Here is a 20,974-nt window from a genome sequence, read left to right as displayed (position 1 = left end):
GTGGGCAGGCTCTTGCCGACCTGGATCTCAGCAGCCTTCATCTTGGAAGCTTCCAGCACCTTGATGAGCTCCGTGTCATCCACAGGGTTGCCCTCAGAGGAGCTGAGGCGGTACAGGATCTGATCTTCGATGTCTTTCAGCTCCTGACGCATCTTGGCGTTACTGATAATCAGCTGGTTCTTGGCCTCCTCCAGGTCAGGTCGCTCCTCAGCCACTACCTGGCCCAGTAGCTGGTCCTCTAAGCCACTGCCAGTGGCAGGAGACACCAAGTCTGTAATATCTGGTGGGCCCCAGAGGGCCAGCCTTGAGCCTGCTCACGTCTCTACCTGTGCACCCAGGGCTCTAAGCGCCCGGCATCCTTGCCAGTGCCAGCCTGGGAAGCCTAGCCTCCATCTCAGGCTAAGGACTAATGCACACCTTGCCTTCAAAGCGACCAGTTCTCAGTGAGTGGGTGGCAGCCTGGAATCCTAGAAGGGGCCAGCCAGTTGGATGTGTGACCCGCTGGGGTCTCCAGACACCTTCCCAGCAGGAGGGAGCTGTGGGTGACCCATAGGGACAGGCCTTAAGGGCATTTTCACACCCTGGCTTGTGGAGTGGTTCATAGTGGCCACTGGAATGGAGGCCTTGGCATGGAGCAGGCTTGTGGGGTGTGGGCTCTGTATGGGTGACCAGCGAAAGCCATGGAGCCTGGGCTCATGGCGGCAAGGGCAGGAAGCAGGGTTGGGTGCAGGGAGCCACAGTGTCCCCAGCTCAGGGCTCTGGGACAGCTCTGGGGGTGAGGGCACAAAGGCCTGGCAAGGGCTAAGCTGGAGAGGAAGTGTGCCTGGAGGGTCAGGGCTGGCCAGGGAGGCTAGGGACCATGACCAGGGATCCAGATGGGTTGGGGGCAGGGGTTCTTAGGTGGAAATGGCGACAGGTAAGGGGGGCTGGCAGGAGGGCTTGAAAGGCCTGGAATGCCTTCCTCTGGGAGGAAACTGGCGGAGGCTTTGAGTCGGGGAAAGTCTCACTGAGTCCTGGCCCAAGGGTGGGAGAGGGCAGCCAGGAAGGCGGAGGCAGTACTCATGCTTGGGGCCCTGAGGGGCAGGGGCTTACCTGGGTGACAGGGTGAAGTTGATGAGGGTGAGTTTGGTGGAGATCTCGGGTGTATAGTGTGGGTTGGGGAGCTTGGTGGTGATGTACATCCTGAAGTCCTCGTGGTAGGGGATCACTGTGTCCCCCAGCTTCAGCACAGTGTTGCCCTGCTGCTTATATGTCTGTAGGGGTTGGGACGGGCAGAGCCTGAGCCTCACCGGTGTGGCAGGGAAGGGAGCTGCCCTCTGCCCTGTCTGGGCCCCAGGCCCCCAGCCCCCACAGGCCCACCTGCTTGAGCAGCACGGGCTCCAGGGCTGGGTCCAGCTCCTCGCCCACGTTCTCCAGAAGACACGGCTTGCCGAAGCGGATGGCGTTCTCCATGCTGCGCAGGAAGTCGCGGTCACTCAGCTTGAACACATCCAGCCCATTGTCCTTTTCCTGCGGGGCAAGGGGGCAGGTGGGGATCGTGGGCACTGAGAGTCACCCCTGGCGCAGTGGCAGGGGGTGAGGGATGCCCAGTGGGTGGGCTCACCATATTCTTGATCCACTTGTTGGCCTGGCCCTGAGGGTCAATGAAGTGGGTCCAGCGCTGGGAGAACTGGTTGATGACCCCATTCTCCACTGACAGTGTGTCGTTGGGGAGGCCAGCGATCTGTGGAGGGCCAGACGCAGGACTGGGTCAAGCTTTTCATGCAAACAGGGCCTCCTGGGGCATCAGCTACTCCCGACCTCATGCTCTGGCTAAGGACTTCCCTCTCCTTATTGCACCCCCTTGGAGGTGGGGGGCAGGTGACAATGTGGGCAAGGGCTCAGCCCCCAGGACCCCCTGCCTCTCTCCTGCTCCTGGTGCTCCCCCTTTGCTGGACCTTTCTGTCCTCTTGCCTACTGAATCCTCACTCAGTGGTTCCATCTTCACGGGGCCCCCACCCTATCAAGCCTCCTGGCCTTTGCCTGTGCTCAGCCTCTGCCTACAGCCTCTTCTCCCCCTTTGCCAACTCTCCCTGCCCTTCAGACACAACTTCTCTTAGGAAACCTTTCTTAACCCTCACTCTGGATACTGCTCCCCACCCCCCCACACTCTTAAAAGAACCCATTAAACTCACTCCCCACATTTAGCTGTGCCACACTCGTCCAGCTTTCCTCTCCTCTCCCACCCACCACCCTCTTGCTGGGCCCAAGAGAGGTCAGAGGAGGGCTTGGGAAAGGAGAGTGGAAGGGAGGCAGGAGCCTCCTGGGCGAGCCCGGACCATGGCACAGGCCCTGTCTGGTCACTCCTGCCCCTGGGGTGGGCACCTGCCACGAGCGAATCTTCACGGGGTTCCCCAGTGTCCTGATCAGTGTGGGCTCGGAGGTATGTGGAACATCGTGGATCATGAGCTGCTTGACCCAGCTGTCGTAGAGCACTATGCGGTACTGGCCCTGGGGAGATGCCAGACTCAGGGCCACCACTCCATGACACCTGTGGAACACTCCCCACCTCCTGCTACACCACAGCACTCAGCAGTTGCACACAGGGGTCAAGAGTTCAGATGTGGAGCCAGACACCTGCATTCTAGTCCCACTTTGGGTGACTTCCTTGGCCTCCACAAACCTCAGCACCCCCATCTGTGAAATCGAGGTGATACTAACAATGCCCAACCGTAAAGGTGGCTGTGAGGACTAAATAGAATACATAGATGGAGTGTTTAGAACAGAACAGCACCCGGCACAGAGCAAGTGTGGAAGTGCAATCTCCCGCTAGTGGGTTTTCTGGCTTTTTGCGCACCTGCATTGCCTGCCTCTGAGAGGGGGCCTGCCGCATGCTCACTGGACGGCTAGGTGAGGGGACAGCTGCCCTGCAGGCCCCTCATGGAGGTAAGGCCAAAACGAAGGGCCTCTTTGGGCAGAGCTGCGGGCTCCCTACCGTGAAGGGGCCCAAGTAGGCCACAAAGCCAGCAGCCACCAGCACGTCGCCGGAGATGTTGTTGAGCATGTACTCCAGGTTCTCCACCGTCTCCTGCCAGCGCACCTTCTCGTCCGACAGCCCGTTGATGAGCTGCAGAGGCAGCCCCAGGGGGTTGGGCTCTGGGAGGCTCAGCTGCGGGCCTGGGGCTGCCAGGGAGGGGTGTGGACAGCCCCCCCAGGACCTGCCCACGCCCCATGCCCTTCATCCTTGGCAGAGGAGGGTGCACACCTTGTCTGCGCGGCCCAGCCGCTGCTCACACTGATCACACTTCAGCTCCAGGTCCTCCTTCTTAGCGAGGCATTCTCGGTACTTGGTCTGCAGGGTGGCAATGCCGTTCTCCACCTCGAGAAGGCGCTGCTTTGCCTCCTCCAGGATCCGCTGGGTGACCTCTAGGTCGTCCTGTGCTTCCCGCAGGGCTTGCTGCGGAGGGCAGAAGGCAAGGGGCTAGCTCACCCATACCCCAGGGAGGGGAACCCACCCCCACCAGGTCTGCTCAATCCTCACTCTCTTGGGCTCCACAGCCTTGGCCACGAAGTGGTACTTGTGCATGGCGCGCACCCACTGGCAGATGGAGGTGCAGGCCTTGGACACCTTGGCAATGGCAGCTGGCTGGAACTCTTCGTTGTCGATGTATGGCTGGATGGCTTTGATCACTGCCTCCCCAATGTTGTCCTGGGGCGGGGACACTGGGCCTCAGGAGGCTGTTTCTCAAGGGTGGCAGGGGAAGGACTCTGCTGGGAGGTGGGGCCTGCTGAGGGACACCTTGACCCTGCTTCTATGCCCCATGCTCTGTGCAGGCCTCAGTATGGACGGATGGGCTTCTCCTTAAGGAACAGCACAGCCCAGAAAGGCTGGCCAGAAAAGGGACTTCTCTGTCACCAGAATTCTAGATAATATGATTAGAGAGATCTTCCTTGGAAACCTATGGCAGTTTCAAGATCTGATAACACATAAGGCCCCATTTGAAAACGCATCTGAAGGCCAGGGCTGCCTCCTGAAGGCAACGCCACCAGCAGGTGGAGGGGAACGCGTTGTTCTGATGCCCAACCAGGCTCATGTTCAAGGGAATATTAATTCCCACCCCGAGAGCCTACCACACCCTCCAGGGCTCTTGTCCCACCCAGGGAGAGTCCAACCTGTATTTCATGAGAGGCCCAAGAATGTGCATTGTTTACGAGCTCCCAGAGGCCAGAGCTTGGGCCCTGCGTGCCGGCCCGGAGCACTCATGGCCTGGGTGTTTCTCTCAGAGGAGCCTGATGAGGCCTGTGGGGCCTCTGGTTCCCATCTGATGGAAGAGGAAGAGGAGGGATGGGGACACCCACAGGGATTCCAGCTGCTTCTGAGATGGGTGCGGGAAATGCCCAGGACCCAGACACTGACACGTGGGCGTAGGCAGTGGCCCAGGTGGGACGGGCAGCGGCACAGGGGCCCTCCAAAAGGACTGTGGGTGTCAGGCTGATCTAACTCTGGCACAGCCCTGAGAGAGCACACACCCAGGGACGCTGAAAGCCCAGATGCCCAAAGAAACCCAGAGACAAAGAAAGATCAGATGCTGAGGCTGAGGGAGAGAGGTGATGACTGAGCATATGGGGACGGTCTTGCATGGGGTTGCAGGAAGGAAAGGGCATGAAAGAATCTCCAGGCTGTGGAGCCTCAAAGTGACTGTGGGTGACATCCTATGGGGCTGCTCAGGTCCCAATTTCTTCAATACCCCCTCTGTCAGTGGGTCTGTCTGTCACCACACCAGACCGAGAGCTCCTCAGGGCCAGGCTCTGAGCCTAGTCAGCTGTGGGCTGACTCTGCAGACAGAGACCACGGCACACGCAGACGCTGTGGTGGGACAGGCTCCTCTCTGGCTCCACTGCCCTGCTGGGTCCTGTCCTCACTCACGGGCTGGCCTGGATGCCTGGCATGCTCACCTTGTCAAATTTGAAGAGGCTCTCGAGGAAGCGGCCCGGGTCCTGCAGCAGCCCCTTGCCTGGTTCCCAGTAATCATCCACCTTGGTGCCTGGTTTCTCTCCAGGCACCTTCTTGGGCTTAATGCCCTTCATGATGCACACAGCTTCTATGACCAGCTTCACGCCTGGGGGTGGCCTCTGCATGGCACGCACCTGCGGGCCCGACCACGGGTGGGGAAGGGGAAGGCCCAGCACGAGTGGGTACCCCTAGGCAGGGACCTTGCCAGAAAGGTTGGCCCCACCAAACAAGTCCTGACCACCACAGGACAAAGGGTGTACCTAGACCCAGCCTTAGCCTGTGGCTCCTCCTGCTCCCCAGGTCCCCACGCCCCTGCCTGGGCCCTGGGGGCTGGTACAAGGAGGGCAGGACAGGCAGCTGGGTTCCAGCCCAAGTTCTGCCCTCTCCTCTTGGTGCCTGGTCCCCAAAGGATGTGCAGAGGAAGGATTAAGACTCAAGAGGACAGCGGAGAGAGAGATGAGAGGGAGTGCCAGGCACCCAGCTGCCCACCTCGGTCACGTCGTTCTTATTGAGGTTGCGCAGGCTGGCCAGGGCTGCATCCAGGGCTGGCAGCGCCTCGTCCAGATCCTTCTGGGCGTCATCGGCAATAGCTTGTGCCTTCCTGGCCTTGTCGTTGGCCTTGATCTCTTCTGCCTGCACTGAATTCCGGGTCTCCTCAGCGATGGCTGTATCTACCTGGGGATGGGAGCCAGGGAGAGCCCAGCTGGTGGCCTGTGGCAGGCCCTGGCCTGCCCTCTTCCCCTTTCTCCTCTCCGCGTCTCGGGCTCCCCAGATGGAAGGAAATGAGCACCGGGATGCCCTGCTCTGCAACAGCCTTCCAGCTACGACGTGCCATGGAAATCTGGGAATATCAGGAGCCCCTTCCATGTCCTGAGTGCTCGCCATGAGCCTGGCATGGGGCTCCTGCCAGGTGTGAGCATAAGTGTCCCACAGGGCAGGGCTCCCTCAGGCACCTTCATGCAAGACAGAGAAAGGCCCTCCTCCCACCTTTCTTCCGTCTTCTTTCCATCTGCTGGAAAATTTTGCAATACACTGACTTTGCAGAGCAGGACACTTGACTACTGCTGTCATAATGAACATACAAATCTGTCATGTCTGTTGTGAGGATGGGGCCCTCCACGCAGAGCCTGCACCTCTGCCTGAGGCGGCCCTGCCCTCAGTCGTGCTGTGAATGTCAGTGCTACCTGGTTGCTTGGATTCTTCTGCCGTGGTTTTCACTGGTCCCTTGCTGGCAGTGTCTGCCACAGGGTAGGTCTGACCAAACATTTCTTGAATGAATGAATGAATGACTACTGAATGAGGAAACTGGGGCACACAAGGGCTGAACAACTTGTAGTGGTCAGGAAGCTAGCCATCCTGTGCTTGTCTGGAGCTGCTGAGCACCCTTAGACAGGCTCAGACCTCGGCCAGGGGGGCCCGGGAGCACCCCAACCTTGATCTGATCCATAGTGAGTATGGTGTCCTTGGCAGCCTCCTCCAGCAGGGGGCGCATGATCTCCAGATCCTCCTGCATCTTGGCCACATCCTCGGAAGTGCTCAGCAGCTGGGGTTGGGGCACAGAAAAGAAAACAGGTGTGATGGGGCAGAGGGAGCCGGCCTACTGGGCTGCCCTCATTCATGAGAGGAGGCCATGGGCATCAGCTTCAGAGGCCCCAGTGTTGCCCAGTGGATCCCAATGGAAAAGAGTCAGTGCCCCAAGAATATGTGGGTGTTCTGCTTTAGTGCCTTTGGCTGGCAACTTCTATTCTTTCAACAAAGGGGGAGGCCACCCATTGAAGCCCCGCAGGCTGTGGTGTGACAGACCAGCTGGGTCTCCCTGGGCTGAGACCAAGCAGGCAGAACCACAGGCAGCCAGCCGTGGTCCTCGAGGCCTCGCTGGGGCCCACCTTGTCAAGGCCACTCTTCATGCGGACCTTGGCAGTTTTCAGCTCCACTTTCTTCTGCTCGATGAGGATGGAGAAAATATTGAGCAGCTCCAGGTAGCTCTTGGGTGTCACATAGTTGTGGCGGGCCAGCTCTGCCAGGTAGTCCACACATTTCTTGGCCACGGACTGATGAATATGCACACAGACCTGAATCTGCGGGGAGGGTACCACTGAGGCCAGCCGCATAGAGGCCCCAGCATAGGCAGGGCCCTGGGCACCCACAAAGCCAAGGAGGGAGTGTGGCAGGAGCCTCCATGCCTCTCACACTGACTCTCATGATCCTTCTGTGGTCTCTGGAGTTGTGTCAGGGGCTCTTGCAAGAAAGCTGCCACAAGGCCCTCAGGCAATAAGGGAGACAGCAACTGAGTAGCTATGTGCCCAGCACCATGACAACCTGCAGCTCTCCCCATTTTATGGATGAGGAAACTGAGGCTGAGACAGGGAAAGCCATCTGACCAAAGGCTTACCTTCAGGGGGGGCCTTTCACCCAGGCCTCAGTGATCCCGAGCCCATGCCCCAAAATTAACAGCTCCCCGGAGGACTTGCTCCTCACCAGGGCACCTACCAGTCCTCTAATAACTTCAGTGGAGGATTCCAGTTCTGGGATCTCATTTAGAAACCTGGTGGCCACAGACTCCAGTGCCTCTCCTGGCCACTCGTTAAACCAGTCAATGGTGCAGCAGTTGACCAGGGAGGGGAACTGCCTCAGGCGAGCTCGGAAGACTTCTCCAATGGGGCTGGGGAGCCGGGGATCCAAATGAGGCCCAGAGACACTGACTAAGCCCCCAGGAACCGAGAACCCAGGGCCCTTCCACAGCCCCGTGGCACAGCAGCCAGGGCAAAACAGCACAGCAGCCTCGGCCCAATGGCACGCTGGCCAGGCCCAAGTGTCCCTGGAGCCAGCCCCACCCACCCCGTCCTGCCGACCCGGTCCGGCCTAACGACAGCTGCCGTACCTCATGCACAGGACCATGTGGATGTTGTTGCGCACACGCCCGGTGTAGGCCGCCATGAGGTTGGCCTTGGTGGGCTGCAGACCCTGCTCCTGGATGTAGGGCCGCATGGCGTTGATGATCTGGTCCTGCTCATCGGCGGCATAGATGTTGGGAATGTCACCTGAGTTTAGAACGTTGTTGATGTCTTCCAGGAAGGACTCGTTCTTGATCTGAGGAGGGGAACGTGGTCGGAGAGCTAAGTCCCTGCATGTTGGACTCCACAGCCATGGTCTCACTGGACCTTCACAACAGCCCCATTTGACAGACTGTGCCACTAAGGCTCAGAGAAGTCACACCAGTGACCTCATAAGTGACCTCATAGTAAGTCTAGGACTCGCACCCAGGCCTGCCCCACTGTGGAGGCTCTGAACATAAGCACCGGGCTGTGGCAGGACCTGGGTCTGGGTAGGGGATCTGACATTTTCCTCTTCACATTCCAGGCCTCTCTCCATGCCTCAGTTTACTCACAGGAGGAAACCATGGCCACAAGCAGAGACACATGGCGTGGGCATCCTCGCTTTCCTGACTAACTCAGTGACTGTCTGTAGGGAGCCCTGGGGTCGGGATAAGGCTGGGAGCAGAGGGGCTTTTGTCCAGGGTGAGGCACATTCTGGGCCTTCAACCTAGGCCCCTGAGCCCAACCCTGACCCCCAGCCAGGCTGAAGTGCTGCTCTCATTGTCTTGTGGCCTGAGAGCAGCAACCTTTCCTTCTCTCAGAGACCTGGGGAGGGGCCTTGTTCCTAGGGAGCCCCAGAGGAAGCAATCCCCAAGAGGGGGGGCCACGGGTCCCAGCACTTTGGGCACAAGTCCTATGGTCCTTGTGGTGGGCAGCTGTTGGCCAGCGAGTGGGGTGCCAGGGCCTTTGTTATCCTTGGGGCATAAGCAATGATCTATAACCCCCTTAGCTCTGAGAGGTCGGGTTTGGCCCCCTGCTCCTGACCTGCCCATCTGTGGTCCCACCTGATCCCAGTGATCCCTTCTGAGACCTCCCCAACTGACAGTGATCTGGGCATGAAGGACTGACCCCCTTCCAGGATGCTACACTAGGATAAGGCTGTGTGCAACCTGCCCCAAGCCCTGCCCTTGCAGTGGTGGTGGCACCTGGGTGTCTGAGAACAGGAAGGTGATAGGCAGGCTTTGCAGGCCCGCCTTGAGCAGGACCTTCTTGACATCTTCACGCCACTCAGACATGCCATAGTTCTTGGATAGCTCAATCTGGAAGCACTCATACTCGGCCCTGGAAGCAGGAGTGTGGGTTGAGGTATGCCAGGGGCTCGGAGCTAGGCAGGGAGGGCTGGTGGGTACCCAGACCCCACCCTGACCATCTGGAGTCTTGCTGCCATCCCGGGCAGAACTGCAGACTCTCCAGGCCCTGAACCTGCTCTTGCCTCCAGGCCTTTGCTCAAGCTGTTCCCTTAGCCTGGAAGGTGCTTCCCTCCCAGCCACCCAGCTTTGATTCAGAGGGCTGCCCGTGGCCACCTCCCCTAGGCATCCCTCTGCATGCCCCCAGCTGCCCTCCCTCCCCGCAGCACCCCAGGCACTGCTGTGGCCTCTCTTTGGAGCCCCGGTCCTGCTCCCCTCTCGTCAGAAGCCCCCGGGCTGGGTGGGTCTGCCTCAGCGCTGCCCGAGGCTTCCACCACTGTGGAAGACCGCGTGGGTCAAGCCGACAGTCTGCCACTGGCCACCTAGTGCCTGCCGCGCCTGGGGGCCCTCACATGTGCGAGGCGAGCCGCGTGAGGGAGCTGCGGCCGCTGCCGCCCACGCCCAGCAGGAGCGCGTTGCCCAGCGCCTGGCGCAGAGTGCGGCTGATGCGGCAGATGTGGCCCATGGCGTCCATGAAGAGCACCAGCTTCAGCTTGGCCGTGTTGATCTGGTTGTAGTCCTCCATGTACTCCTCGATCACCTGCATCATCTGGAGAGCGGGGCCGGGGGGAGAGTGGGTTCTCTCTGCTGTCGGGCTCCCAGGTCCCTGCCTTTTTCTCTGTGACCTGGCCAGCTGCACGCTTTCCCCTATGGGCTCAAACCCTAGCCGGGGCCTTGAACATTCCCAGGCACTGATAAATTTGTTTAGACCGTTGCTTAACCACTTCGGCACGGCGCTCCCCGGCCGCGAAACCGTGCCCACCGCGGGCACTCGTGGTCCGCACGGTGGTGTGCGCTGCGCATGGACGACGGGTCCGGTCTGCTCTGGTGTGATGAGGAAAGCTTGAAAGCGCTGAAAGCTTGTTTTCCTTTACAGGCAGCTTTACTTGTAATGTAAATCAGAATAGGTAACATATACATGTATGTCTTCAGTACGTCATTTTTAAATGTTCACAATTTTATTTTGATAAATGAAAAATTAGAAGTCATATCACGGCTGTTGGCTAAAGTTGCTGTGCGCGTTCATCTGTGGCTGTCGACTATAGTCGAGGCTGGTACCGAAGTGGTTAAATACTAAAGGATCAACCATGTTGCTAAGCATGTAGAAGTGAGCCCCGCCCTCTGCTAAATTCCTTAACCCTCGTATGAACTCCACCCCTGCCCCTCACTGGACAGGCCTAGGCAGGACATCTCCGTCTCCCCTAATAAATGCTTTGGACTGATCTCCCTGGCATTTAGTGCTTCTCTCTTTGGAATCTCAAGCAGCCCCATCAAGGGGTGGGTTGGGACAGTCCCTTGTAGGAACTCACCTGCTGCTACTTTTGGGGTGACTTCAGCCCTGCGTTCAGCTGGTTGGAAACCCACGTACCTATGCCCTCCCTGCCAGGGGGCTACCCCTCCCATTGCTGGCACTGATCCTGTGCGTGGAGGGAAGCTGGGCCTTAACAAGCCAGGTCTGCTGAATGGGGCCTGAGGGCCAGGGTCAGAGCTGCCTGCTCCCCTGGGGCTCACTAGGCTGGGGGCCCAGAGAGAGCCAGCGCTCACCAGCGTCCCGACCCTTTGGTTACAGCACGGCAGTCTGTTAGTGAGGACTGCAGAGGGGGGCCCCTCACCTTACTCTCATTGGTGATGAGCTCGTAGGACTTGACGTCGGAGCCTGGCGACATGAAGTCCCCGTAAAGAATGGGCTGGAAGGGGCAGACCTCCTGGAAGGTCACCTCCCACTGCTCCATGCAGCTCTTGAGGAGCTGGTCGAACCAACTGCGGTCCTCTTCATTCACCAGTCGGTCGCGGTACACGCGGCAGTTCTCGTGATACCACAGTCGCAGCAGCTGCACCTTGTCCTGCGGCAGCCCTGGCGTCAGTGGCGCCCTCCGCCCCGGGGCCCTCAGCCATTTCTCAAAGCACCAGGAGGGTGGGCCACAGCTCCTGCCCCTCATCTGGGCCTGGCCTCCTGCCACGGCTTGGCCATGACCCCGTGGGGGCCGCTGGAAGGAGCGTCTGCTGACCGACAGAGGACTGAGCCCGTTGCACGGCGCTGCTGGGCCTCTCCAGGCCCCGGGCTCCAGGTCCAGCCGGCCAAGCGGCTCTGGGCACCCAGCTCCACCAGCTGGCGATGAGCCCCTCAAGGTCATCACTTCCCCTTCTTTTAGCCCCCATGGCTCCCCTTACCCCAAGCCCAGGAGCTTGATTCTTCTCACACCCTCCCAAACACCCCACATCTGACCACTCCCCAAGCCCACGGATGGGACTCTCAAATCTCTGACTCTCTATCCCGTACCTGACCTCTCCCCGGGGGGCTGGACCCCCAGACTCTTCTCTTGACTCCACTGGCTACAAGCTCAGCAAGTCCAGGACTGGCCCTGCCTGTTTGCCCCCTCTTCCTGGTGCCGGTCTCCACGTACACGCCCAGTCCCATTCCAAAGGGCAATTCTGAACCTGCCCACTCCCGTGGCTCGCTATCACCCTTAGGACAAAACTTGAGCTCCAGCCCGGCCCCTGCAGCCCCCAGTGCCCCGACGCCCACTCCCCTGCCCACTCTCCCAAGTGTCCTCACACACAGGCTTTCACCGGACCCCCTCCTTCTCCCTGTCCCTCCCCAGCTCCGTCCCGGCCCCAAGCATGGGTTTTGCCACAAGATAGGGCTCAGCTGCACCAAGGCTGTGCTCTCGAGGGCCCAGCATCCTCAGGGCCTGTTTGGGCAGGAAAGCCTGAAACTGGTGGGCCAGGGAGGACAGCGAGGGCAGCCCGGGCACTGGGGAGGCGCCGGCCAGATCCTCACCTCAACCTTGGCGGGCTCGGCCATGAGCATGCCCTGGAAGACTTTGGAGAGATCCCTCAGGTTGAAGGTGTAGTGGGACTTGGCTGGAGTGGGCAGCAGCTGGGAGGTGATGGTTGTATACACTGTGATGGTGGCTTCCACGAGGGGCTCCGTAAAGTGGGCAAGGTGAGGGGCCCCGGCTGGGGAAATGAAAGAGTGGCCTGAGTCACACAGGCAGGAGCCTCTGCAGACCCTAGCCTCCCTGCCTTTGCTTGTGCTGTGTCCCCATATCCCTTCCCCAGCCTTTAGCCCAGCTCCGATGTCCCCACCTCGAGGTGAGGAATCTGCTGCTCTGTGCCCCTGTACATCTTTATAGCTGACATGCTGCCAGTGTGACGGGGCACTGGGACACATCCACGGAATTGGGGGCATGAGCAGGGTCAGCGCTGGGCAGGGCCATTGCTGTCTTGCGCCAGCTCTGAGCCACACGTGGGGAGGGGTCACAAGGTCCACACAGGCCTCAGGAATGCTCGTCGGTTAGGAGGCCTGGAGCGCAGCGCTGACTTTCAGGGCTCTGAAGGGGTTGCAACCTGCAGCGTGTTCCCACTACTCCCGCATCCATCTTCTCACTCTGTGAAAACTCCAGCTCTTCGCTGGGGAGCCAGAATTCCATCAGTGGGAACTTGGGGTGACAATGAGCAGATCAACATATAAGGGAGACAGTATATACGTGACAAGTGCTATGGGGGACTTGTAGCAGGAGAGAGGTTTGGGGAGTACCAGGGTTGGGCTTAGAGGGCAATTTTCCAGAAATGCTGGGGTCCTCCCCGAGGAGGGCGGCACCCGAGCAGAGAATGAAGAGGCGAGTGGCGAGCACACATGAGACTGGAGGCAGAGCGTCCAGGAGGGGCAGCAGGGGCAAGGGCCTGGAGGTGGGGGCAGGCCTGGTACGTTCAGGATCAGCAGGGAGCGGTGAGCAAGAGGAGATGAGGGCAGAGAGGTGACGGGGCCACTGAGGGCAGCTTTGCCTGCCACTGTTGGGATTTGGAGACAGACCACACATAGGTGAAGGCAGACACAAGGAGCCCAGGGAAGGGCTGTGGCAGGGGTTGGGCGCAGGGGGTGCCCGCAGGGGGAGCCAACAGGATCCCCTGACAGAAGAGGGGTCAAGGTTGGCGCTAAGGCTCCTTCTTATCTTGAGCACCTAGAAGGATGGAGTTGCCACCACCTGGGTCGAGAAGAGTGCTGGGGCGGGGGCATCCAGGAGTTGGACTTGGGCAGGGTCAGTCTGAGACGTCCAGTGGACGTCCGAGGGGAGATGTGGAGTTGGGCCTTCAGGAGAGCCGTCTGGGCCGAGGACGTGAAGGGGCCGTCATAGGCACGAGACAGTTCTGCCATCGGAGGTGGGACAGACGGTCTGGGAGAGAGTAGCCGGAGAGAGAAGAGGAGAAGAGGCTGACGCTAAACGTGGTCAACCTGAGAAGGGGTGGCGGGGAGGGAGGGAGGCCTGAGAGACGCGTGCAGCGGGTGGGCCACACTGCTGACCCGTGGGGAAGATGAGGACCAAGAGCAGCTGCCTGCTAGTCTGACCACAGGAGGCCAGGGTGACAAGAGCGCTCCCAGGAGCAGTGGGGGAGGGCTGGCACAGCAGGAAGAGACAATGCGTCTGCGTTTTGCTCTCAAGGTGAGCAGAGAAAGGGGGCAAAGGCCCAGAGTGGGTGGGAAGGGACAAGAGAGGGTGGTTGTGTTTGGTTGAGAGGGGAGGAGTCGGGCCATCTGTGCTGGCAGAATGGCACCATGGGGAAAGGAGGCCTGGTGTTGGGGGAGGGTGGAGCCGCATCCGCAAGCAGGCCCCAGAGGGGGTGGGCCTTGCTCTGGAGCAGGGCGTCCCTCCTGGGCGCAGAAGAGAAGACGGGGCCAGGGAGGCAGGCGTCAGGGAGCACAAAGGGGTGCTGTCTTCTGCAGCCTCCTCCAGCTGGCCGCACGCGGGGCAGAGGCGGGCGTGGGAGAGGGCGGACACCGAAGCGGACAGGGCCCGGCCGCGAGGCCCGGCAGGCCCATGAGGGATGCCTGTCTCCGGCAAGTCACTCCATGCCCTCTCCTCGGAGAGCACGGCTCACTTTCGAGCTCTGGCTCTCCACATAAGCGGGAGTTCGTCGGATTCCTTTATTCATTCACCCGTCTTGCCTTTCCTCTGCATCTACCGTCAGTCGGACACTAACTCAGGCACTGAAGGGCTGACCGGTTATGGCAGTGGAGGACGGGCCACGCAGGCGGCCAGCGCTGGTGTCAGCCTTCGCTTTGGCACCCAGTGGCCCAAAGGCCCCACATGGGCCGAGGATGGTGCGCTGCAGCGCCTGGGCCCAGCTCCAGCACACCTAGCCAGAGCCCAGGGCTCACCCTGCGACGGGTGCCCCCTCCCGGCCAGGCCCTCCCAGGCCCCTACTGGAACTGCACTTACGCACAGGCTCCCGGTAACTTCTTTCTCCAAGGAGCCCATCTAGAGGGTCGAAGGAGAGACACAAGGCTCAGAGTTAGGTGGATACTTTGCTGCTCACTTTGGCTGGCTGTGTCCAGCTGGGAAGCTCCCAAAGCAGCCACTGACGACCCCACGCCAAGTTGGACATGCAGGCCAGTCCTGGCCTATAGCCCTGGGGACAGGGCAGGCCAGGCCAGAGGAGGGAAGGCCTGACTTCCATCATGGGTGCCAGGTAGAGTTCAAAGGTCAGAATGTGTCTTGGGTGGGAGGTGGGCTAGGGGGAAATGGCATCCAGGGGTGGACTTTTCTCTAAGCCCCATGAAGGATCAGAGCCACTTTGTCCATTCTATTTTGGTGCTTTGTCCTGATTTACAAAAGTAACATCCACCAGAGTTTCTGAGCAAATACTAACATGTACATGTATACGTACGCGGGTGAAAGCATACACGTATGTATGTATGTGTCATATATTCAGCAATCACCACATGCCAGGCTTCATTCTAGATGCCCTGCAGGCAATACCATACTTAACCCTCATGACTTGCAATGTTAGGTACTAATATTATCACCCATTTTACAGATGAAGAAACTGAGGATTAGATAGATTCATGAGCTTGCCCATAGGTAACAGAGGTGAGTAAGGGGTGAAGCTGGGGTTGTGGTCAGTGTTTCAGCCACTCTACCCTTTCCATGGCTGTCCAGCTATCCTTGCCATGACCCAGCTGTCCTGGGCTTGGGTCTTTGCCCATGGCCTCCCCTGCCCTGACCCAGTACTCACCTGTCCAACTGCCCAGGATGGTGGAGAAGATGCGTTTCTTGCTGACCTCCTCCATCTCGGTGAAGGACAGGTAGTTGAAGTGACGCTTCAGCCTCGGGGTGATGGCATTCCTGCCTCCACCCGGGGGGCCCATGGCACAGACAAAGTTGATGTCCACCAGGTGCTTGAAGGCTCCTGGAGTGAGGGCAGGGCGTCAAGAAGGGCCCTGACCCAAAGGCCACATTATGGCCTTTGTGGGCATCCCCTCCATAAAAAATTTAAAATTATAATTTACAACAGTACTGGCATAAAGACAAATATATTAATACATATGAAAAAAATTTTTTGACCTAAAAGGTCATCCCCCTCACCTACTGATTTTAAGAGAAGTTAACGCATTTTCACGGGCCCCTACCAGTATGCCCGGCCTTCAGCCTTATGTCCTCTGTGCCCTCGCCCAGCATCCCAGCCCTCACCCACCGAGGGACAGCCGCACGCACCGATGACCTTGCGGTCATACCAGCCGCCGTGGTCCATCCACTGGCGCAGCAGCTCTATGGGCGGCTGTGCGCCGTACGTCTCCAGGGCTGGCATATTCAGGTCGTCGATGAAGAAGATGAAGTTGCGCCCCAGGGGTGGCCCGAACACACCCTTCCGCCTGCGGGGAGGGGCTGTGTGAGCTCAGCACCCAAGGGTACCAGGTCCTCTGAGAACCCAGGGGCGACAGGATGGCAACTCTGCCTCTGGGAAGCCCTCATTAAATTTCGGACTTCTCCAAATTGCTAGACCTCTTGACCAGCCCTTCCTCTTATTCTGAGAGTCCTGGGACCTCTCAGACTGTCTGGCCTAGGACAGCAGGTGCCTCAAAGACAGTTGCAAGGCCCAGCCCACCCCTGAAAGGCTCCGCAGGAGTTCTTGCTGGGGGGAAGGCTCTGGAGCAGTCTTTGAGGGAGCCCTGGGCACTTTGGGGAGCCGCCAGCTTCCCCGGGAGGTTTCCAGCACGCGCAGGAACATCAGTTGGTGGGAGGTGAGACAGCAGCTGGTTCAGCTGGGCTGGGGGACACTGGGGCTGAGGATGGAACAAGGGGTGCCCTGCCTCTTGTCCAGCTTGCTGTCGATGAGGTCCTGGGTCTGGTTGGCTGAAGTGCGGGCTGAGAAGGTGAGGAAGTGGCTGATGTACTCCAGGGGCAGGTTCTTGAGGAGCTTGTCGGAGATGGTGATCGTCTTCCCCGTGCCCGTCGGCCCAACACACAGCACCTGAAGACCGGGGACCGTGCAGGCGGTGTACACCGCACCCAGCACACAGTGCAGGAGGCTAGCCAACCCACACCCTGGGCCTTGCAGTGGGCGCAGGCAGGGCATGGCTGGGGCACTCACGGGCTTGGAGTTGGTGAGCAGCATGCCCAGCAGGTAGGACATCTGCACTGTGTCCATGGTGGGCACGATGATGTTGCAGTAGTTGGTGTCTGGCATCATGGTGAATGGGGCTGAGGAGTCGATCCACTTCACCCAGGCAACCTGGAACCACAAGGGCTCAGGGGGGGACCAGAACCCTGCCCTGCCCCTCTGCTGGCTGTGGCCCTGTGGCCAAGTGTGGCAGGCAAGGAACAGCACTGTGGGGGCTGCTTCTGATGAGGTGGCAAGTCCTGTGTTCTGCTCCCTGCCTGGGGCCAGGGCTCCCAGCACGCACAGCCAGGAATGGAGATTCTCTGACAGCTGCCCAGCGGGGGCTCCCTAAGGACTGCCAGTCCCTGGGTCTCTTCGTGAAGGTGCAGGGGTGTTTGCTGTTTACTTTCAGGCTAGCCAAGGAACGATGGGCGCTGGTGATAGCTGGATACTGAGAGGCCACCTGACCTGGGCTCCCCCACAGCCCTGCCCCACCTCGCAGACTTCCCCTCACTATGGCCAAACCAGCATGTCCCACTGGGGACACTGCTGACCATTAGGCCCCAATGTGCCCTGTAAGCCCCCAGCAGGACTCTGCACAGTGACTGTCTAGTCTCTACAGACACCTCTCTGGCCCCTCCTCTTGGGCCCGGGTCCTGACCTTGGAATGAGGGTGGGCTCGTGGAAGCCTCACTAGCTGATAGTAGGGCTGGGGACACTGAGGTAGGCCACAAGGGTCCCTCCACCCCTGGGGAGCCCAGCCTCGGGACAAATGGGGCCTTTAAGCAGCATAGAGGCAGCCAGTCCCCATGCTCAGCATCGGCGTGGGGGGGCAATGGGCATGGCTCGGGAGGGAGGCACTCTGACACCTTCCAGCCCAGGCCCAGGTCCAATTCTGTCATCAGACAGCCAGTGGGACCGCTGTGACCCACGCTGTCTGGAAAACAGGCACAATTACAGCCAACCCACAGGTCCATGAGGGTGCATGAGGCGGTGCAAATGACCCCCAGCCTGAGACCTGGTGGCCAACACTGTGGCCTCTATCAGGTCATCACTCCTCGAGCAGAACAGCCGCCATGCAGGGGCCTGCCCAGCCCAGCCCGAGGCACCTTCTTGCCCTCCTCCTCGTCGTCCTCATCGTCCTCTGTGTTGCTGATCCCTGCGTCCTCCAGCCTGTAGTCAAACACCAGCCCCTCTCCTGGGAACTGCAGAGTCAGCTGCCAGGGCCAGGAGGAGAGTCAGTTTGTGAGGCCCAGCAGGTCTGTGTGGACTGGTCCCTGGGCCCGGGCCAGGGCTGCCTTCTCACCTCTTCAGCCTCCATCTTGGTCCGCAGCCAGTTGCTGAAGCTGGTCCGGCCTTTGCTGTCCCCAGTAGCACCCACACTCCAGATCAGGGCGAAGATGAACCAGGGCTCGATCAGCTCTGGGATGCGACTCAGCTTCTCAGGGGGTATTTTCTTGAGGCCCTGGGGGCAGAGGGAACAGTATATCGGGCTGAGATAGGAACAGCACTGAGGGGCCTGAGGAGGTGGGGCAGGGGCCACAAGGCTTTGTTTTTCTACAGCGGACAGATGCTGCGGTCCCGTGACCCCTGTCGCACCAATCTGCTTCTCTCTTCCAGGCCTCTGGGGGCCCAGGCAAGGAGTGGGGCAGGAGGGAGTAGGCACCCAGACCTCCCTTGGGGGGGTGTACCTCTCTAGGCAGAAAGGGCTTGAAGAAGCACTCAAGCAGCTTGAGCAGGCTCATGGTTAGGTTCCCATTGGTCGAGACAATTACCTCCTTCACTGAGGATCGAACGAAGTCGATGGATTCCTGCAGGGAGTAGGCACCCAGTTCTCACGGGTGTTGGCCACAGTGCCCTCTGCCCCACCAGGGCCGGGCATACCTGTGGCCTTGCTTACCTCCAGGAAACTGACAAAGAGGGCCTTAAAATTCTCCTCGTAGGGCCTCAGCAAGGCGGGGAGCTTCCTCAGCCAGCACTCGACGAAGGGCAAGAGCCCCAGGATGCTAGGCTCCAGGTACACCATGCCACAGCGGGACACCGTGGCTGGCGAGGCCACTGCCAGGTCTTGCACCTCGAACATCATGGTCATTGCCTGGAGCCAATACGAGCTGTGTGAGTGGGTGGGTTGCCAGTCCCCAGGGCTGGAGAAAGAGCTGCAGGGCTGTGGGAAGGGCTGTCTGTCCTGTGAGAGGCATTGATGGGCAGGCCATGGGGGAGGAGCAGTGCAGGAATCCCTGCGCCCACAGGTGATAACGTGGCCCTCCTTGGAGTCCTTAGGCAGAGCCCAAATTGGGGGGGTTGCTGGGACTCTCTGGCCAGCTGGGTCAGGGCACTGGGGCTCTCCAGAGGCCTGGGGAAATAGGAAACGAGCTCTGTGCCCTGCTCCCCTGCACATGGACACAGGTCCACGTTGACCGCCAGGTGCTCTCAGAAGGGCTCAAGAGCTCAACTCAGCATAGCTACTGCGAACTGCTCTCATGCCAAGCCATAGCCCTCTTTTTCTGAAAACTACCCCTTACACACCAGGGAGGTCCCTGTGGTGGTCTATACCACCTGTCCCCCAGTCCCCCAGGCCATGGTGCCAGGATCTGTGGACACCTGACCCAGATGGGGCTGACACAGCTGAAGTGGGCCCGGGAGGCACGAGGCAGTGTGAGCGGGGAGTGGCAGGGTACCGTCCCGGCCCTGGGCTCAGGACACGGGGGTCAAGAAGGGGTGCTGAGAGCTGTGCCCAAGCTCCTGCCAGCTGGTGGCTCCTGGGCAGATCACAGTGACAGTCTGAGATGCAGCCATGGCCCCGAGGGGAAGGCACGGAGGGGACCAAGTTCAGCCAGCATGGCGCAGGTCCAGACCCCCCCTGCCCCCGAGGCGAGCGGGCGCGCGGGGCCGCACCTCCGTGAGCTTGATGATCTCCCCGGAGCTGAGGCACAGCTTCTTGTTGTCGTCCAGCACCGTGTTCATGTTCTCAATCCACACGGCGTCCACCGGCCCGTCGAACATGTACCACTTCTTGTTGGTGTCGGAGGCGGTGGTCCCCGCCCGGATGAGGGAGGGGAAAATCCCGTCTGTCCTGCAGCAGGAGGAGAGGGCTGCGGCCACAGCGGGCTCCCAGGAAACCCGGCCACCGGGCTGGGCCCGCCCTGCTTTGTTTTGTCCTTCAATATCTCAATTCTTTTAAAAATTATAATAGGAAAAATGGGATTTTTTGGAGTGACGTGGTGTAATGAAAATATGCGCTTATGCCCCTTCCCTGCCGAGCCCCCTGAAGTCTCTTTAAAAGCAGATATTGGGAAAACCCCTGACGGGAGAAGGGGGTGGGGGAGGCACTGCATGCCAGGGAGCCGGTGGCAGGGCTGCCAAAGATGTCGGCTGAGCCAACCTGCAGCGCCTGAGCCTTCCCCCAGGCCCGACTGTGCGCTTCCTCGTAAATCCAGTTTTAGCAGAGCCCTGCTGAGGCAGCTTCGCCAGGACCCTGATGCCTGATGGCCCCCAGCACCCGCCCTGAGATGTGTGATCCCCTGGCCTTCTCCAGCTCGCACCCTTTTGCCCCTGGTGTTTCCTCTTTTTTTTTTTAAATTTTTTTTCGTTCTTTATTTTTTTTCTTCTATTTTCAGTTGGCCAATTAATTTTTTTTTTTTTTATTTTTAGTAGAGACGGGGGTCTCGCTCTTGCTCAGGCTGGTCTCGAACTTCTGGGCTCAAACGATCTACCCTCCTCGGCCTCCCAGAGGGCTAGGATTACAGGCGTGAGCCACCGAGCCTGGCCGGTGTTTCCTCTTGACCTTCTGGTTTTTCCATCTACCCACCCCCACTCTGCTCCTTGGCTGTAAATTCCCACGTGCCTGCGCTGCATCCAGGCTGAGCCCCATCTCTGTCCCCTGTTGTAAGACCCTGTTGCAGTGTCTCTATTCCTATCACGGTATCATGATGGTCCTGAATAAAATTTCCTTACCATGTTTTGAAAAGTATCATTGAATAATTTATTTTCTTTAACAGGGGGCAGTCTGGTCTGACTCCAGACCCCTGTTCTATTAATGCCTACATAAGAGCCCGGTGTGGGTGTGGGTGTGGGTGAGGCCCTTCACCAGAAGAGGAAGAGGAAGTGGTACCGGCCCACACTGAGAAAGGCAGGTGACTCTCCCTCCCCAGCGCCATCCCCCTGGGTCCCCAGGACACTGAAACCAAGCAGACACCCCCAGCAGAAGACTGCAGTTTCCTCTTTGGAGAAACAGAGAGCCCCAGAGAAAAGACCCTCAGGTGCTGGTGTTTGAGGGGTCTCCATGCAGTTGCCCTGCTCTGGTCTCAGCGCACTTC

General features: G+C 59.5%; 1 protein-coding gene across 1 annotated transcript in view; it reads right to left on the bottom strand.

Moving 5' to 3' along the window:
- The window catches only part of DNAH1 (dynein axonemal heavy chain 1), a 75,481-nt gene that overhangs the window by 7,478 nt on the left and 47,029 nt on the right, over positions 1 to 20,974 (bottom strand). Inside the window, exons 36-63 of the mRNA XM_020280369.2 lie at positions 19,554 to 19,731; positions 18,559 to 18,753; positions 18,350 to 18,469; positions 17,965 to 18,123; positions 17,768 to 17,875; positions 16,650 to 16,790; positions 16,369 to 16,529; positions 15,773 to 15,930; positions 15,294 to 15,467; positions 14,498 to 14,536; positions 12,058 to 12,236; positions 10,889 to 11,119; positions 9,629 to 9,825; positions 9,015 to 9,150; positions 7,875 to 8,083; positions 7,484 to 7,655; positions 6,880 to 7,071; positions 6,426 to 6,536; positions 5,483 to 5,668; positions 4,936 to 5,127; positions 3,521 to 3,688; positions 3,245 to 3,436; positions 2,975 to 3,106; positions 2,365 to 2,490; positions 1,604 to 1,723; positions 1,360 to 1,509; positions 1,093 to 1,253; positions 21 to 246 (exon numbers count right to left, since the gene is read on the bottom strand). Of these exons, the coding sequence (XP_020135958.2) occupies positions 21 to 246; positions 1,093 to 1,253; positions 1,360 to 1,509; positions 1,604 to 1,723; positions 2,365 to 2,490; positions 2,975 to 3,106; positions 3,245 to 3,436; positions 3,521 to 3,688; positions 4,936 to 5,127; positions 5,483 to 5,668; positions 6,426 to 6,536; positions 6,880 to 7,071; positions 7,484 to 7,655; positions 7,875 to 8,083; positions 9,015 to 9,150; positions 9,629 to 9,825; positions 10,889 to 11,119; positions 12,058 to 12,236; positions 14,498 to 14,536; positions 15,294 to 15,467; positions 15,773 to 15,930; positions 16,369 to 16,529; positions 16,650 to 16,790; positions 17,768 to 17,875; positions 17,965 to 18,123; positions 18,350 to 18,469; positions 18,559 to 18,753; positions 19,554 to 19,731 (4,513 nt within the window). The remainder of the gene's footprint in view (positions 1 to 20; positions 247 to 1,092; positions 1,254 to 1,359; positions 1,510 to 1,603; positions 1,724 to 2,364; positions 2,491 to 2,974; positions 3,107 to 3,244; positions 3,437 to 3,520; positions 3,689 to 4,935; positions 5,128 to 5,482; positions 5,669 to 6,425; positions 6,537 to 6,879; positions 7,072 to 7,483; positions 7,656 to 7,874; positions 8,084 to 9,014; positions 9,151 to 9,628; positions 9,826 to 10,888; positions 11,120 to 12,057; positions 12,237 to 14,497; positions 14,537 to 15,293; positions 15,468 to 15,772; positions 15,931 to 16,368; positions 16,530 to 16,649; positions 16,791 to 17,767; positions 17,876 to 17,964; positions 18,124 to 18,349; positions 18,470 to 18,558; positions 18,754 to 19,553; positions 19,732 to 20,974) is intronic.

The sequence above is a fragment of the Microcebus murinus genome, chromosome 1, assembly GCF_040939455.1.
Source record: "Microcebus murinus isolate Inina chromosome 1, M.murinus_Inina_mat1.0, whole genome shotgun sequence".
NCBI lineage: Eukaryota > Metazoa > Chordata > Mammalia > Primates > Cheirogaleidae > Microcebus > Microcebus murinus.
This window is presented reverse-complemented; position numbering and strand designations above follow the sequence as displayed.